This window comes from Salmo salar, chromosome ssa09 (assembly GCF_905237065.1).
Source record: "Salmo salar chromosome ssa09, Ssal_v3.1, whole genome shotgun sequence".
In the NCBI taxonomy this organism is placed as follows: Eukaryota; Metazoa; Chordata; class Actinopteri; order Salmoniformes; family Salmonidae; genus Salmo; species Salmo salar.
In genome coordinates, this window is record NC_059450.1 from 31,130,017 (window position 1) to 31,146,248 (window position 16,232).

At 41.7% G+C, this 16,232-nt stretch overlaps 1 protein-coding gene across 1 annotated transcript; it reads right to left on the reverse strand.

Moving 5' to 3' along the window:
• Positions 1–29: 29 nt before the first annotated feature.
• Positions 30–12,891, reverse strand: LOC106611187 (JNK1/MAPK8-associated membrane protein-like). The gene is made up of 6 exons (XM_014211144.2): positions 12,644–12,891; positions 12,354–12,497; positions 3,995–4,201; positions 3,539–3,720; positions 1,570–1,646; positions 30–1,441 (listed from the first exon to the last, which is right to left on the reverse strand). Exons 1-6 carry the CDS (start codon positions 12,667–12,669, stop codon positions 1,223–1,225), a joined length of 855 nt encoding a protein of 284 aa, XP_014066619.1. The 5' UTR covers positions 12,670–12,891; the 3' UTR covers positions 30–1,222.
• Between the last annotated feature and the right edge of the window lie 3,341 nt (positions 12,892–16,232).

Sequence of the window (16,232 nt, forward strand, 5' to 3'; positions counted from 1 at the left end):
TTTCTAATAAACACATCCATTGTCATTTATTTACAAGCATTCTATGAGCATGCATAAAATACATTCACAATTTACTATCCAACAAGCGTATTTCCCCAACATCATTTACAGGGAAACAGCAGGATAATTTTCATTCCATTTTTGATCAAGCAAAAATAATGGAAATATATTCCACTTGGCTTGTAACATAATATTAGGTAATAATAAACTATTCAATCTGCCACTGGACGTATGCATGTGTTGAGAGTTTTTGGCACATTAGATTTAGTTCAAGAACATCTAACTCAACTTAAACTATTGGACATTCCAGAGACCATCTTTGATTTCACTGCAACAATCAAGGATATCTGAGCTTAAAACAATCAAGGATGTTGAGCATATATGATTTTTTAATTTAACTAGGCAAGTCAGTTAAGAAGAAATTCTTATTTACCATGACAGCCTCCCCCGGGCCAAACCCTAATGACGCTGGGCCAATTGTGCGCCACCCTATGGGACTCCCAATCATGGCCGATTGTGATACAGCCCAGGATCGAACCAGGGTCTGTAGTGATGTCTCTAGTACTGAGATGCAGTGCCTTAGATCGCTGAGCCACTCAGGAGCCCAAAATAATATGACAGAGTGAATATCTATATACAAAACAGCCTCAAATGAGGAACAGTACATTCAAGTGGACACAAACGATACCATTCAATAATTAACACTTGAAATATATGGAGCTTTGTTGTTTATAGACATACAGTATGTACACATGTTGTTTGTATTCCCGCCTTAGTTCTAGGAATATCATAAAATCTTCCTTTTCACTGTGAGAGGAATATCAACTATCAACACTGCATGCAGCAGTCATCCTCCTACCATACTCAGAGAAGGCAGTAAAGGCTAGCGTCCATATATCTCCATGGACAACACCTCCTGAATTGATAGACAGGTGGACATTAAAGGTAGACTCAGCAATATCACGTAGATGCAGAAAGTAAACAACAAAGTGGGTAAATTTCCGCAACAACTAAGAGCGTTGACGCACAAAGCTCAACTTCTCCACTGTTTTAGTCCAGCGTCTCCCATGCTGTAAGAGGGTGAAGTGTACCCGTGAACATGCACAGATAAGGCGTGTGACTGAAGTCTTGCATCACGCTCATCTCAATATCTGCGGTGCTGCTCGTGGCAACATCAATTCCCTGAGTCTAACTTAAATACCCACATCCATCTATAATAGTTCTAGTGGCCGTTGCCGCCTTCTGACAGAATCCGGCTAGGTTCAGTGAACCTGGCAGTGAGCAGGTAGAAAAGGGCGGGTCCAGGTACCAGGGCCAATAGAGGTAGGTCCTGCTCCAGTTTATCCAATCGGGAGATGGAGATGATGCCATACGCGTGAAGGAGCCAATGGCTGAAGAGCACCACCAACCTCTTCTTCTTGGCAACGAGATTCTTGAAAGACTATGGATAGGAGTAAAGGGAGGAAACACTTAGGACATGGGATATGTGCTCAAACAATTATATTGACTGAGCTGATATCAAACTTAAAAAATGTTGGTTAGGGAAATATAAAATAAGCAGTTTCTTGCCTGTATTTCTGACGCTGACATGTACACTGCCAGAGTAACCAGGGACAACACCAAAATAATGTATGGAAAAGCATAATCTGAAAAACAGTAAGCATCAAGCTTATACCACAGTCACATGGAAAGACCTTTACCGTAAATTCCGGACTATAAGCCGCAACTTTTTTCCCACGCTTTGAACTTCAGGGCTTAAACAATGACGCGGCTAATATATGGATTTTTCCGGCTTTCAAATTTGTGGGTCCTGACAGCGTGGAGCATTGTCAAAAAATCCACTATCATCAACGGGTTTCGAAAGGCTGGACTGCTGCGTGTTGAAGAGGGCTCAGCGGGGGGATTTGCCTCCGGATGAAAGTGACGTGAGCAACAATGAAAACGATCCAATATCGGATGAAGCAATTCTGAGGCTATTCAACTCCGACACCGAAGGAGATGGTTTCAGTGCACAGGAGGAGGAAGATAGTGACCAATGACTTTCTTGGTAGGCTACTGTTTACTGCTAATTTTAAATTTTTTGTTACAAGCCGTGTTTCGTTAAAGCCTATTTATTTTTGTTACAAGCCGTGCTTCGTTAAAGCCTGTGTAAAGTTAATTTGTTTCAATGTACCGGTAGGCACCTGCGGCTTATAGACATGTGCGGCTTATTTATGTTCAAAATAATATTTATTTTTTAATTCAGTGGGTGCGGCTTATATTCAGGTGCAGTTAACATTCCGGAAATTACGGTAGTCTCGCCAGGCCAAATCTTGTCTTGTTGCCTCGACTATTGGAAGTCTGGAGAACTTCAGTACTGGATTTAGTTTTTAGGATGGCTGTTAAATAGTGATGGGGGTGAAACAATATAGTCAGATAACGTGCTATTATTTAGTACAATATTATATAGCTACCTTGACGCCAAGTATCGAGATATATATATATATATAGTACCAGTCAAAAGTTGGGACACACCTACTCATTCAAGGGTTTTTCTATATTGTAGAATAATAGTGAAGACTTCAAAACTATGAAATAAAGCATATGGAATCATATAGTAACCATAAAAAGTGTTAAACATATCAAATATATTTAGATTTTTGGAGATTCTTCAAAGTAGCCACCCTTTGCCTTGATGACAGCTTTGCACACTCTTGGCATTCTCTCAACCAGCTTCATGAGGTAGTTATCTGAAATGCATTTCAAATAACAGGTGTGCCTTGTTAAAAGTTCATTTGTGGGGCCTCCCGAGTGGCGCAGTGGTCTAAGTCACTGTGTCACTAGAAATTCTGGTGTCGAGTCCAGGCTCTGTCGCAGCCGGCCGCGACTGGGAGACCCATGGGGCGGCACACAATTGGCCCAGCGTCGGTATGTCCTCGTCTCATCGCGCTCCAGCGACTCCTGTGGCGGGCCGGGCGCATGCACAGACACGGTCGCCAGGTGTACGGTGTTACCACCAACACATTGGTGCGGCTGGCTTCCGGGTTAAGTGGGCATTGTGTCAAGAAGCACTGCGGCTTGGCTGGGTCGTGTTGCGGAGGATGCATGGCTCTCGACCTTCGCCTCTCCCGAGTCCGTACGGTAGTTGCAGCGATGGGACAAGACTAACCAATTGGATACCACGAAATTAGGGAGAAAAAGGGGTGTAAATATATATACAGTTGAAGTCAGAAGTTTACATACACTTGTCACTAGTTTCCATGGAGTCTACATGGAAACTAGTGACACATTTCTACTTATCAAACCCATCAAATATTGTGGCCTGTGTGATCACTGGCAATAGTTCTGGTGGACATTTTATTTTTGGTCTTCCTGGGGAGAACTTCCCCAGGCATTGGAACAGAACGTGAGGTGCCTAGGCTTCCGAGGCGACAAGACCTATGGCCTTAAAATAATGCATTTCACATAAATCAATTATGTAACCATAAATACTATATAAATGGAAACCAAACCGGGTCGGCCCGAACCAGACCGGACCCTTATTTGAAAGCATACTCACAGAGCAGGCCGCCTCCCACAGCTTGCAGGACTGTCAGGATGGGGAAGAAGTAGAGAGCAGCGTAGATGCTCTTGAAGCGGTCAGATTTCCCCAGACCACAGGCGATCTTCTTGACCAGGAGTGGACGCAGAAGCATCATGAACACCAGGCAGAAGGCGTAGTAGATCAACACTATAGTGTACCTGCGGATACAGAATAAGTCATGTTATTCAATGAACAAAACATCTCACATCACACTGTGCTTGATGGTGCGCACACTGCTCTGAAGCTGAACATGCCAACCAATTTCATATGTCTCATATCAGTTGATGATGAGACTGTTTCCAGATAGAGACTGAAATTAATCCTGGACTAAAAAGCTATTTCAGCATGCTTTGAGTCCAGGACTAACTGAGAAACCAGCCCTAAAAGTGCATAGATCCCATTCATGACATGGACGAGCCATAGGCTACTCACAGGGGAAAGACAGCTTCCTGTGTACAGTGTAGAGTGGTGATGTAGTCTAGGCTGGGGTTGTACAGCATGGTGTACCAGTCTGAAAGCATCTGGACTCTGCAGGACCTGATAGACAGCAGACTCACTGGGTCGTTGACCAGCAGAGTCACCATAGCCGCAGCGCTGCACTCAAACAGGGCTGTGATGTGTTGGAAGAGGGCACTGGAGCTTCAGAAAGATATACATAATATCAGTAACATTAATGTGAGTTACCAAGTAGGCTACTACAGGACCATGTTTATTTCCTTTCATAAAACACCCCTACAGCAGTTTTGGGGAGTAGTAAACTGCATGTAGTTTAACCAGTAATTCAACTACATTTTGCAGTAGCTTGATGGTAGACAAACTAAATTCAAAACATTGCTAGTGTTAAAAGTAGTTAATTACTTTTTGCCATGTAGCAAAAATAAAATATGGGTGAAGTCGTCAAGAATTTCCTTTCTTTTTCGGGCATCAGACATGCCTAATTCACACTTGAAACATAGTTTTTGTGTTTAATAGGCTAAATTACACATTCTGTTAACAGCGGACTCCAGATTGATCTGTTCTTGCAATTTGGAGTCTAAGACATTTCAGATTTCGATATGATAATTTATAACGATGTAGCGAACTACTTTTTCAAAGTAACTTTAGTTAAGTAAATAGTTTTTTTCTTAAAAAAATGGTAGCTTTAATGCAACTTAACTTCTTTCACAAGTAATTGGTAACTTGGTCAACTATATTTTCAGAGTAGCTTCCCCAACACTGCTCTACAGTAAATGTCACAATATGTAGCCTATTGGCCATGGGTATGACCAGTGGAGCGTGTTCATGGATGCAATGGGATGCCAGGCTTCCCAAGAAAAAAAAATATGACAAAATCATTTCTTTCATCTCTCCGAATTTCATAAACTTCCTTACATTCTTAAGAAGCTGAATGTATCTCACCAGAGAAAGAATCAGAGTGAACAAAACCAAACAAAAAGTGTCAAGGGAAGCAAGTTTGGATTTGGCTTCAGACCAATCACATCACAAACCAAACATCATTATTGACAGAAAAAACTAGAATTGTTGCATATCGTTGTGTTGTCCTCCTCCGGTGTCTAGCTAGCTATTTTTGGTATCTTTTAGTTGTCACTAGGGTTGCAAAGGGTCGGAAATTTTCCATGGGAAGTTAAGCCCGGGAATGTTGGGAATTTTGCTTCAATTCATAAAAAAAAAAGTTAGCTTATAACAGTGAACCTTTTTTGTGGGATACACATAAGTGTCTCCATATGATATGGTAAATATATCCAATGCAAAAAACATCTACATTTAAATGGTATTAATATTAACTTGCATATATTTCCATACACAATTATAGATAGGTATTGTGGCATATTTTGGTTAAACTGTCCCCAATTCAATGAAATTGCAACCCTCTGCATGCACAGTGCACTCTTCCATCACATGTACAGCTGATTCTCAAGATCTTGCACACTAATGAGATGCTATTGAGCCCACACTACTACACTGTCTGAGCCAAGGACCACATCCTTTCTGGTAAGTTTTGATTACAATACTGGGTGGGGTAAATATATTTTATATGACATACATAATTTGTTAACTAGTAAATAGTAGCCTACAGCAAAGTGTGTTTAAATATTTTGTAACTTGTTAACAACTTCTGCTAGTTAGCTTTTGCTACCATGTGGGTTTTAGCTTGCTTGAGCCTGCTAACTGAGTGTTAATTCACCTACAGGTTATTTTAAAACATTTATCTTACAAAGGAGTTCTTTAATCTAACTGCTTAACCCTTTTATCTGTACGTGGAATTGTATTTTGTTTTATTTTTACAATTTTTTTCCTAATCTTTAGAGGAAAATGACACGGGCACTATCTGATGTGTGGAGACATTTCACTGCAGCTAATGTAGAAGGAAAAGCTGTGTACATTTGCAAATACTGTGCCAAATCATATGTGAAGAATGCAACAAAGATGCAGAATCATCTGGCCAAGTGCATAAAGTTCCCTCAGCGCTCACAACAAGCAACCTATGACAAAAGTCCCTCGAGGTGAAAATTATGAAATTGACACCTTATCAATAGCAACAGCTCATGGTCCTCCTGGAATCAGAAGTTTTTGTTCACTCAATGGAGGAACGTAGTCAGAGAAATGCTGATGAATGTCTTGCTCGAGCTGTGTATGCAACTGGTTCACCTCTGATGCTCACAGGCAATGTGTATTGGAAGAGATATCTGAATGTTCTTCGATTTAACCATTCACAATGTCTACTAATGATAAGGTAAAATGTTTGTCTCCATATGATATGGTAAATATATCCAATGCAAAAAAACATCTACATTTTAATGGTATTAATATTCATTAGCATATATTTCCATTAATTCCCATAGATTCCTGTTAATTCCCATATATTCCTGTTAATTCCCGTGGAAAGTTTCCACCTCTGAATTTTCCCCAAAATGTGCAACCTTAGTTGTCACTGTATTAGACTAACCATAGGTGATTGGATCTTCGCAGCTAGCTAGTTGCTACCGAGTGGCTATTGTGGCTAACGCCCTTGTCCAGAAGCATGCACCAGTTAGCCTCGAGCTAGGCCCATCTCCCTGCTAGCAAACGAATTGGCCTGGACCCTTTGTCAACACGGAGCCCCGCCTATCCATCACGACTGGTCTGCTGAAGTAACTCGGTCGATGGGCTCTCAACCGGCCTCTGCGTCGTTGGTGATGATCCATCTGCTAGCCCTGGCCTGCTAGCTCCCTGAACACCGTGTCTCCCGCTCGCTCAACGTAGTAATCGACTATCGAACGTCTCCCTGTTTCATCTATTGCTCTTCATTGGACCCTATGATCACTCGGCTACACAGCCGATGCCTGCTGGACTGTCCATTAACACAGTACTTCATTTTGTTTATCTGTCTGTCTGCTAGAGGTTGACCGCTTATGATTTTTCAACGCCGAAACCGATTATCGGGGGCCCAAAAAAAACGCTACCGATTAAATCGGCCGATTTTTTTGTTTATTTGTAATAATGACAATTACAACAATAAACATCAATACAATCAATTTAGCCTCAAATAAATAATGAAACATGTTCAATTTGGTTTAAATAATGAAAAAACAAAGTGTTGGAGAAGAAAGTAAAAGTGCAATATGTGCCATGTAAGAAAACTAACATTTAAGTTCCTTGCTCAGAACATGAGAACATATGAAAGCTGGTTGTTCCTTTTAACATGAGTCTTCAATATTCCCAGGTAAGAAGTTTTAGGTTGTATACGATTTGTATTTCATATACCTTTGACTATTGGATGTTCTTAAAGGCACTTTAGTATTGCCAGTAACAGTATAGCTTCCGACCCTCTCCTCGCTCCTACCTGGGCTCGAACCAGGAACACATTGACAACAGCCACCCTCGAAGCAGCGTTACCCATGCAGAGCAAGGGGAACAACTACTCCAAGTCTCAGAGCGAGTGACGTTTGAAACGCTATTAGCGCGCATCCCGCTAACTAGCTAGCCATTTCAAATCGGTTACACAAGCCTAATCTCGGGAGTTGATAGGCTTGAAGTCATAAACAGCGCAATGCTTGAAGCATTGCGAAGAGCTGCTGGCAAAACGCACGAAAGTGTTGTTTGAATGAATGCTTACGAGCCTGCTGGTGCCTACCACCGCTCAGTCAGACTGCTCTATCAAATGATAGACTTAATTATAATAAATACACAGAAATACGAGCCTTAGGTCATTAATATGGTCGAATCCGGAAACTATCATCTCGAAAACAAAATGTTTATTCTTTCAGTGAAATACGGAACCGTTCAGTATTTTATCTAACGGGTGGCATCCCTAAGTCTAAATATTCCTGTTACATTGCACAACCTTCAATGTTATGTCATAATTACGGGAAATTCTGGCAAATTAGTTCGCAACGAGCCAGGTGGCCCAAACTGTTGCATATACCCTGACTCTGCGTGCAATGAACGCAAGAGAAGTGACAATTTCACCTGGTTAATATTGCCTGCTAACCTGGATTTCTTTTAGCTAAATATGCAGGTTTAAAAATATATAATTCTGTGTATTGATTTTAAGAAAGGCATTGATGTTTATGGTTAGGTACAGTCGTGCAACGATTGTGCTTTTTTCGCAAATGCGCTTTTGTTAAATCATCCCCCGTTTGGCGAAGTTGGCTGTCTTTGTTAGGAAGAAAGTCTTCACACAGTTCGCAACGAGCCAAGCGGCCCAAACTGCTTCATATACCCTGACTCTGTTGCAAGACATTTTCCCTAGTTAAAAAAAATTCATGTTAGCAAGCAATATTAACTAAATATGCAGGTTTAAAAATATACTGCTCAAAAAAATAAAGGGAACACTAAAATAACATCCTAGATCTGAATGAAATAATCTTAATAAATCCTTTTTTCTTTACATAGGTGAATGTGCTGACAACAAAATCACACAAAAATAATCAATGGAAATCCAATTTATCAACCCATGGAGGTCTGGATTTGGAGTCACACTCAAAATTAAAGTGGAAAACCACACTACAAGCTGATCCAACTTTGATGTAATGTCCTTAAAACAAGTCAAAATGAGGCTCAGTAGTGTGTGTGGCCTCCACGTGCCTGTATGACCTCCCTACAACGCCTGGGCATGCTCCTGATGAGGTGGCGGATGGTCTCCTGAGGGATCTTCTCCCAGACCTGGACTAAAGCATCCGCCAACTCCTGGACAGTCTGTGGTGCAACGTGGCGTTGGTGGATGGAGCGAGACATGATGTCCCAGATGTGCTCAATTGGATTCAGGTCTGGGGAACGGGCGGGCTAGTCCATAGCATCAATGCCTTCCTCTTGCAGGACCTGCTGACACACTCCAGCCACATGAGGTCTAGCATTGTCTTGCATTAGGAGGAACCCAGGGCCAACCGCACCAGCATATGGTCTAACAAGGGGTCTGAGGATCTCATCTCGGTACCTAATGGCAGTCAGGCTACCTCTGGCGAGCACATGGAGGGCTGTGAAGAGCACAGGGCGCCAGTGGCGAATTTGCCATTCTTGGTGTTCTCTGGCAAATGCCAAACGTCCTGCACGGTGTTGGGCTGTAAGCACAACCCCCACCTGTGGACGTCAGGCCCTCATACCACCCTCATGGAGTCTGTTTCTGACCGTTTGAGCAGACACATGCACATTTGTGGCCTGCTGGAGGTCATTTTGCAGGGCTCTGGCAGTGCTCCTCCTGCTCCTCCTTGCACAAAGGCGGAGGTAGCGGTCCTGCTGCTGGGTTGTTGCCCTCCTACGGCCTCCTCCACGTCTCCTGATGTACTGGCCTGTCTCCTGGTAGCGCCTCCATGCTTTGGACACTACGCTGACAGACACAGCAAACCTTCTTGCCACAGCTCGCATTGATGTGCCATCCTGGATGAGCTGCACTACCTGAGCCACTTGTGTGGGTTGTAGACTCCGTCTCATGCTACCACTAGAGTGAAAGCACCGCCAGCATTCAAAAGTGACCAAAACATCAGCCAGGAAGCATAGGAACTAAGAAGTGGTCTATGGTCACCACCTGCAGAACCACTCTTTTATTGGGGGTGTCTTGCTAATTGCCTATAATTTCCACCTGTTGTCTATTCCATTTGCACAACAGCATGTGAAATTTATTGTCAATCAGTGTTGCTTCCTAAGTGGACAGTTTGATTTCACAGAAGTGTGATTGACTTGGAGTTACATTGTGTTGTTTAAGTGTTCCCTATATTTTTTGAGCAGTGTATATACTTGTGTATTGATTTTAAAGAAAGACATTGATGTTTATGGTTAGGTACACGTTGGAGCAACGACAGTCCTTTTTCGCGAATGCGCACCGCATCGATTATATGCAACGCAGGACAGGCTAGATAAACTAGTAATATCAACCATGTGTAGTTAACTAGTGATTATGATTGATTGATTGTTTTTTATAAGATAAGTTTAATGCTAGCTAGCATCTTACCTTGGCTTCTTACTGCATTCGCGTAACAGGCAGGCTCCTCGTGGAGTGCAATGTAAAGCAAGTGGTTAGAATGTTGGACTAGTTAACCGTAAGGTTGCAAGATTGAATCCCCGAGCTGACAAGGTAAAAATCTGTCGTTCTGCCCCTGAACCCACCGTTCCTAGGCCGTCATTGAAAATAAGAATGTGTTCTTAACTGACTTGCCTAGATAAATAAAGGGGTAAAAAAATATATAATAATATTAAATGTAAAAAATAATAATAATTGTTAAAAAAAGCTATAAATGTTTAAAAAAAAATTAAAAAGTTTGAAAAAATATTTAAAATAAAATACTAAATTCTGCCAAATCGGTGTCCAAAAATACCGATTTCCAATTGTTATGAAAACTTGAAATTGGCCCTAATTAAATCGTCCATTCCGATTAATCGGTCGACCTCTACTGTCTGCCCCAGCCTCAAACTCAGGCCCTGTGTGTAGCTAACTGACTCTGTGCCCATTCATCGCCATCTACCCATTGTTGTTGTCCTAGCTGTTTACCCGTTGTTGTCTCACCTATTGTTGTCTTAGCTCTCCCAATCAACACCTGTGATTGCTTTATGCCTTTCTCTAATGTCATTATGCCTTGAATACTGTTGTTTAGGGCAGCTCTCATTGTTTAATTTTGCTGCGGAGCCCCTAGTCCTGCTCAACATGCCTCGGATAGCTCCTTTGTCCCACCCCCCACACATGCAGAGACCGCACCCAGCTTAACTGGCGCCTCCAGAGATGCAACCTCTCTCATCGTCACTCAATACCTAGGTTTACCCCCACTGTATTCACACCCTACCATACCCTTGTCTGTACACTATGCCCTGAATCTATTCTACCACGACCAGAAATCTGCTCCTTTTGTTCTCTGTTACCAACACACTAGACGACCAGTTCTTTTAGCCTTTAGCCGTACTCCTTAGCCGTACCCTTATCCTACTGCTCCTCTGGTGATGTAGAGGTTAACCCAGGCCCTGTGTCCCCAGGCGCTCTCATTTGTTGACTTCTGCAACCGTAAAAGCCTTGGGTTCATGCATGTTAACATCAGAAGCCTCCTCCCTAAGTTTGCTTTGTTCACTGCTTTAGCACACTCCGCCAACCCTGATGTGCTAGTCGTGTCTGAATCCTGGCTTAGGAAGCCCACCAAAAACTCTGACATTTCCATCCCCAATTACAACATGTTCCGTCATGACAGAACTGCTAAAGGGGGCGGAATTGCAATCTACTGTAGAGATAGCCTGCAGAGTTCTGTCATACTATCCAGGTCTATGCCCAAACAGTTCAAGCTTCTACTTTTAAAGTTCCATCTCTCCAGAAATAAATCCCTCACTGTTGCCGCTTGTTATAGACCCCCCTCACCTCCTAGCTGTGCCTTGGACACCATATGTGAATTGATTGCCCCACATCTATCGTCAGAGTTCGTACTGCTAGGTGACTTAAATTGGGAAATGCTTAACACCCTGGCCATCCTACAATCTAAGCTAGATGCCCTCAATCTCACACAAATTATCAAGGAACCTACCAGGTACAACCCCAAATCCGTAAACATGGGCACCCTCAAAGATATCATCCTGACAAACTTGCCCTCTAAATACACCTCTGCTGTTTTCAACCAGGATCTCAGCGATCACTGCCTCGTTGCCTGCGTCCGCAGTCAAATGACCTGAGCCTCGCCTGTCTCATACATATCACTCCAGTGTAAATTGCTAAATTGTAATTACTTCGCCACTAGTGGCCTATTTATTGCCTTACCTCCTTACTTCATTTGCATACACTGTATACAGATTTGTCTATTGTGTTATTGAAGTCCGATTGTTTATCCCATGTGTAACTCTGTTGTTTTTGCTTTGCTTTATCTTGGCCAGGTCGCAGTTGTAAATGAGAACTTGTTCTCAACTGGCCTACCTGGTTAAATAAAGGTGAATCAAAAAAATAAATTAAAAAAAGATGTTGAAATGTTGGTGTTGAAATGTTGCTGGAATAGTGGAATCAGCTCCTGTTTTCTTTGAGACTTGCAGACTTCCTTGACCATGTAACTGTTTGTTTCATGCAATATGTTTTGTGGACTTCACCGGACAGATGTTGCTCTCCAGTTTTGTAACGAAACAAAGGTGTGGTTGAATTTATTCTGCCACTGTCTTTTTATTATCTCAGCCTTTAGTCCTATATCACGGTGCCAAGGCTTATGAACTAACAAGTTATTGAGCAAACGACGCAATTATCACAACAGATAGGTTGTAATGTTTTTTTTCTTCTGGATTAGCTTCTCTAGTGATTTAACCTACATGCCACAATTGGTTATGACTGCTGTAATTTGGGCTGAAAATGAGACATTACCTTTTCTTCCCAGAGTACCACTCGATGAAGAACCAGTGTAGAACCAGTGGCAGCATTGCCATGAAGCCCAGGTACAGCCAGTCATAAAGTTCAGGGGATTCTGTACACTTCTCACAGATCTTCTGCATGTTTGTCTTCTCTCCTCTGGGACATACCGGATAATTCAACTACATTTTAGGGTATGGGTTTAGCCTAACACTAGGTTACAGAACTTAGTGCTACAGTAGTAACTAGAATGCCCTTCCAACAGCTCAGTTGATTTGTTAAAATTCAGCTGGAACTATACTCACCCCACATTCTCCATCAAACGAGCCATTTATCAACATCTTGCCACAATAATGTCCCGGACAGGTTGAACTCATGGCTACGGCTGTAATGAAACAGTAATACAACAAGTCAGTTATTGACAATACTGCGGACATCTAACAATGTAGCTACATTACATAAACAAAAGTATGTGGACACCTGCTCGTCAAACATCTCAATGCAAAATCGTCGGCATTAATATGGAGTTGGTCTTCCCTTTGCTGCTATAACAGCCTTCACTCTTCTAGGAAGGCTTTCCACTAAATGTTGGAACGTCGCTGCGGGGACTTGCTTCCTTTCAGCCACAAGCTCCTTAGTTAGATTAGTTCTTAGTTAGATTAGGCCTGGCTCATAGTTGGCGATCCAATTCATCCCAAAGGTGTTCGATGGGGTTGAGGTCAGAGCCCTGTGCAGGCCAGTGAAGTTCTTCCACACCGATCTCAACAAACCCTTTCTGTATGGACCTCGCTTTGTGCACAGGGGCATTGTCATGCTGAAACAGGACAAGGCCTTCCCCAAACTGTTGCCACAAAGTTGGAAGCACAGAATCATCTAGAATGTCATTGTATGGTGAAGCGTTAAGATTTCCCTTCACTGGAACTAAGGGGCTAACCATGAAAAACAACCCCAGACCATTATTCCTCCTCCACCAAACTTTACAGTTGGCACTATGCATTGGGGCAGGTAGTGTTCTCCTGGCATCCACCAAACCCAGATTCGTTCGTCGGACTCCCAGATGGTGAAGTGTGATTCATCACTCCAGAGAAATCAGTTCCACTGCTGAAGAGTCCAATGGTAGCGAGCTTTACACCACTCGAGTCAATGCTTTGCATTGCGTATGAAGATCTTAGGCTTGTATGCAGCTGCTCAGTCATGGAAACCCATTTCATGAAGCTGACTTTGCTTCCAGAGGCGGTTTGGAACTCGGTAGTGAGTGTTGCAACCGAGGACAGACAATTTTTATATGCTATGATCAGAACAAATGCTACACGTTAGCACCAGATGTAAGCAGGGCTTTTCTTTAACCTCAACGTCAACTTGGTTTGATCTTCACATTGTTGTAATTTTAGCTGTATATATGGTATTTTAGTATTTTTGATGTTTTCAATATATTTGGAACACTTTCAGACAATGCACATAATCACACCAAAAAAATGTAAGACTTTATTTTAAAGGTACCTGATAAACTATTTATAAATTGTGTGTTCACCATTTCTTTATCATTAGTCCCGCATTTATAAACCATTTACGAATCATTAGTTAAGTCTTTGTGCAGTCCTTAATCTAAAGTGAGTGCTATTTATACTTTATAAACATTTTATAAATGTTTTGAGTGACCAGTGTAATTTTTCACAAAAAGATGGACATGCCATTGGTAGACATTCCAGCAGTACGTGGTAAAATAATAAGCACACAACACATGTTCAACTAGCTTACTAGCATTACAAATGTGAGAATAATGATTCATAAATTGTGAACACACAATTTATAAATGCCTTATAAATGGTTTATTAGGTACCCATAATATAAAGTGTTAGCAAAGTTAACTCAAGTTACCTGATTAACTCTGACAGCCCCCCTAGAGAGAGAGAGAGAGAGATAGAGGCTGAGAGAGAGAGAGAGAGAGAGAGAGAGAGAGAGAGAGAGAGAGAGAGAGAGAGAAAGAGAGGCTGAAAGACACAGAAAGAAAGAAAGAAAGAAAGAAAGAAAGAAAGAAAGAAAGAAAGAAAGAAAGAAAGAAAGAAAGAAAGAAAGAAAGAAAGAAAGAAAGAAAGAAAGAAAGAAAGAAAGACAAAGCCCTGTGCTACAGAGCGATGGACCTAAAGAAGAGTCCACTCAGCCAGCTGGTTCTGGGGCTCTGTTCACAAACACAAACAGACCCCAGCACAGCAACACAATTAGACCCAATCAAATTATGAGAAAGCAAAAATATAACTATTTGACACACTGGAAATAATCAACCAAAAAACAGAGCAAATTCCAATGCTATCTGGCCCTAAACAGAGTACACATTGGCAGAATACCTGACCACTGTGACTGACCAAAAAATTAAGAAAATCCTTGCTATCCCTGCCATAGGCAGACCTGGCTCACAAGAGAAAGCAGGATATGTGCCCACTGTCCAAAAAGTAGATGGAAACTGAGGTGCACTTCCTAACCTGCCAAATGTATGACCAAATTAGAGACACATATTTCCCACAGATCACACAGACCCACAAAGAATTTGAAAACAAATCAATCATTGATAAACTCCCATATTTGTTAGGCAAAATACCACAATGTGCAGTCACAGCAGCAAGATTTGTGGCCCGTTGCCATGAGAAAAAGGCAACCAGTGGAGCACAAACAACATTGTAAATATCACCAATATTTCTGTTCATTTATCTCCCCCCACTATTCATACTACAACTATTTGCACATTGCTAAAATATAACACTTGAAAATATAACACTTGAAATGTCTACCTTTTTTAAACCATTTTGGGAGCAATGTTACATTTTTTGTATTTCTTTAATTTTTTTATTGTTTTATTGTTTTTTGTTGATGTGGATACATTTGTTTCTTCTCACTTTTATGTATTGTTTATTTCACTTGCTTGGCACTGTAAACACACAGTATGTTTCCCATGTCAATATAGACCCTTTGAATTGATGGGGGGGGGCACAGAGAGAAAGTTCACAAATACACCACCTCCACTGAGTAATACACTGTATGTATAAATGTAATGTGAAAATATATATTTAATACATAAGGGGAAATCTGCACTCGCTATATCATGTTGTTTTCATCAAAAACTACAGAGTTTTGTATTTATTTATGTATCATGGCGCCGAAGAAGATGGCTGACGTTTTACGTGCTCCTAACCAACTGTGTTTTTTTGTTTGTTTTTTTGCGTTGTTTGTAACTTATTTTGTAACTTCATTTGCACATAATGTTGCTGCTACCGTCTCTTATGACCGAAAATAACTTCTGGACATCAGTACAGCGATTACTCACCACAAACTGGCAGAAGCTTTTTTTTCCTTTAACAAGTCCGATGAGCCCGACGTGAAGGACATACTGTTTTCCCAGGAACAGGCCCAAATCCCCGTCATTTGTGTGAAGAGAAGACGGAGAAAAAGAGGGCAGAGGTCGGGCTGCCTTCTGAGAATTCGTAGGCGATCGAATAAACTCCCACTGCCATCCGTTCAACTAGCTAACGCGCAATCATTGGAAAATATTGACGACCTACGAGGAAGATTAAACTACTAACGGCACATTAAAAACTGTAATATTTTATGCTTCACGGAGTTGTGGCTGAACGACGACATACGTTGTATCGGCAGGATAGAACAGCGGCATCTGGTAAGACAAGGGGTGGCGGACAATGTATATTTGTAAACAACAGCTGGTGCATGATATCTAAGGAAGTCTCAAGGTTTTGCTCGCCTGAGGTAGAGTATCTCATGATAAGCTGTAGACCACACTATCTACCTGGAGAGTTTTCCTCTGTATTTTTTGTACCTGTCTACATACCACCACAGACTGATGCTGGCACTAAAACCGCACTCAATGAGCTGTTTACCGCCATA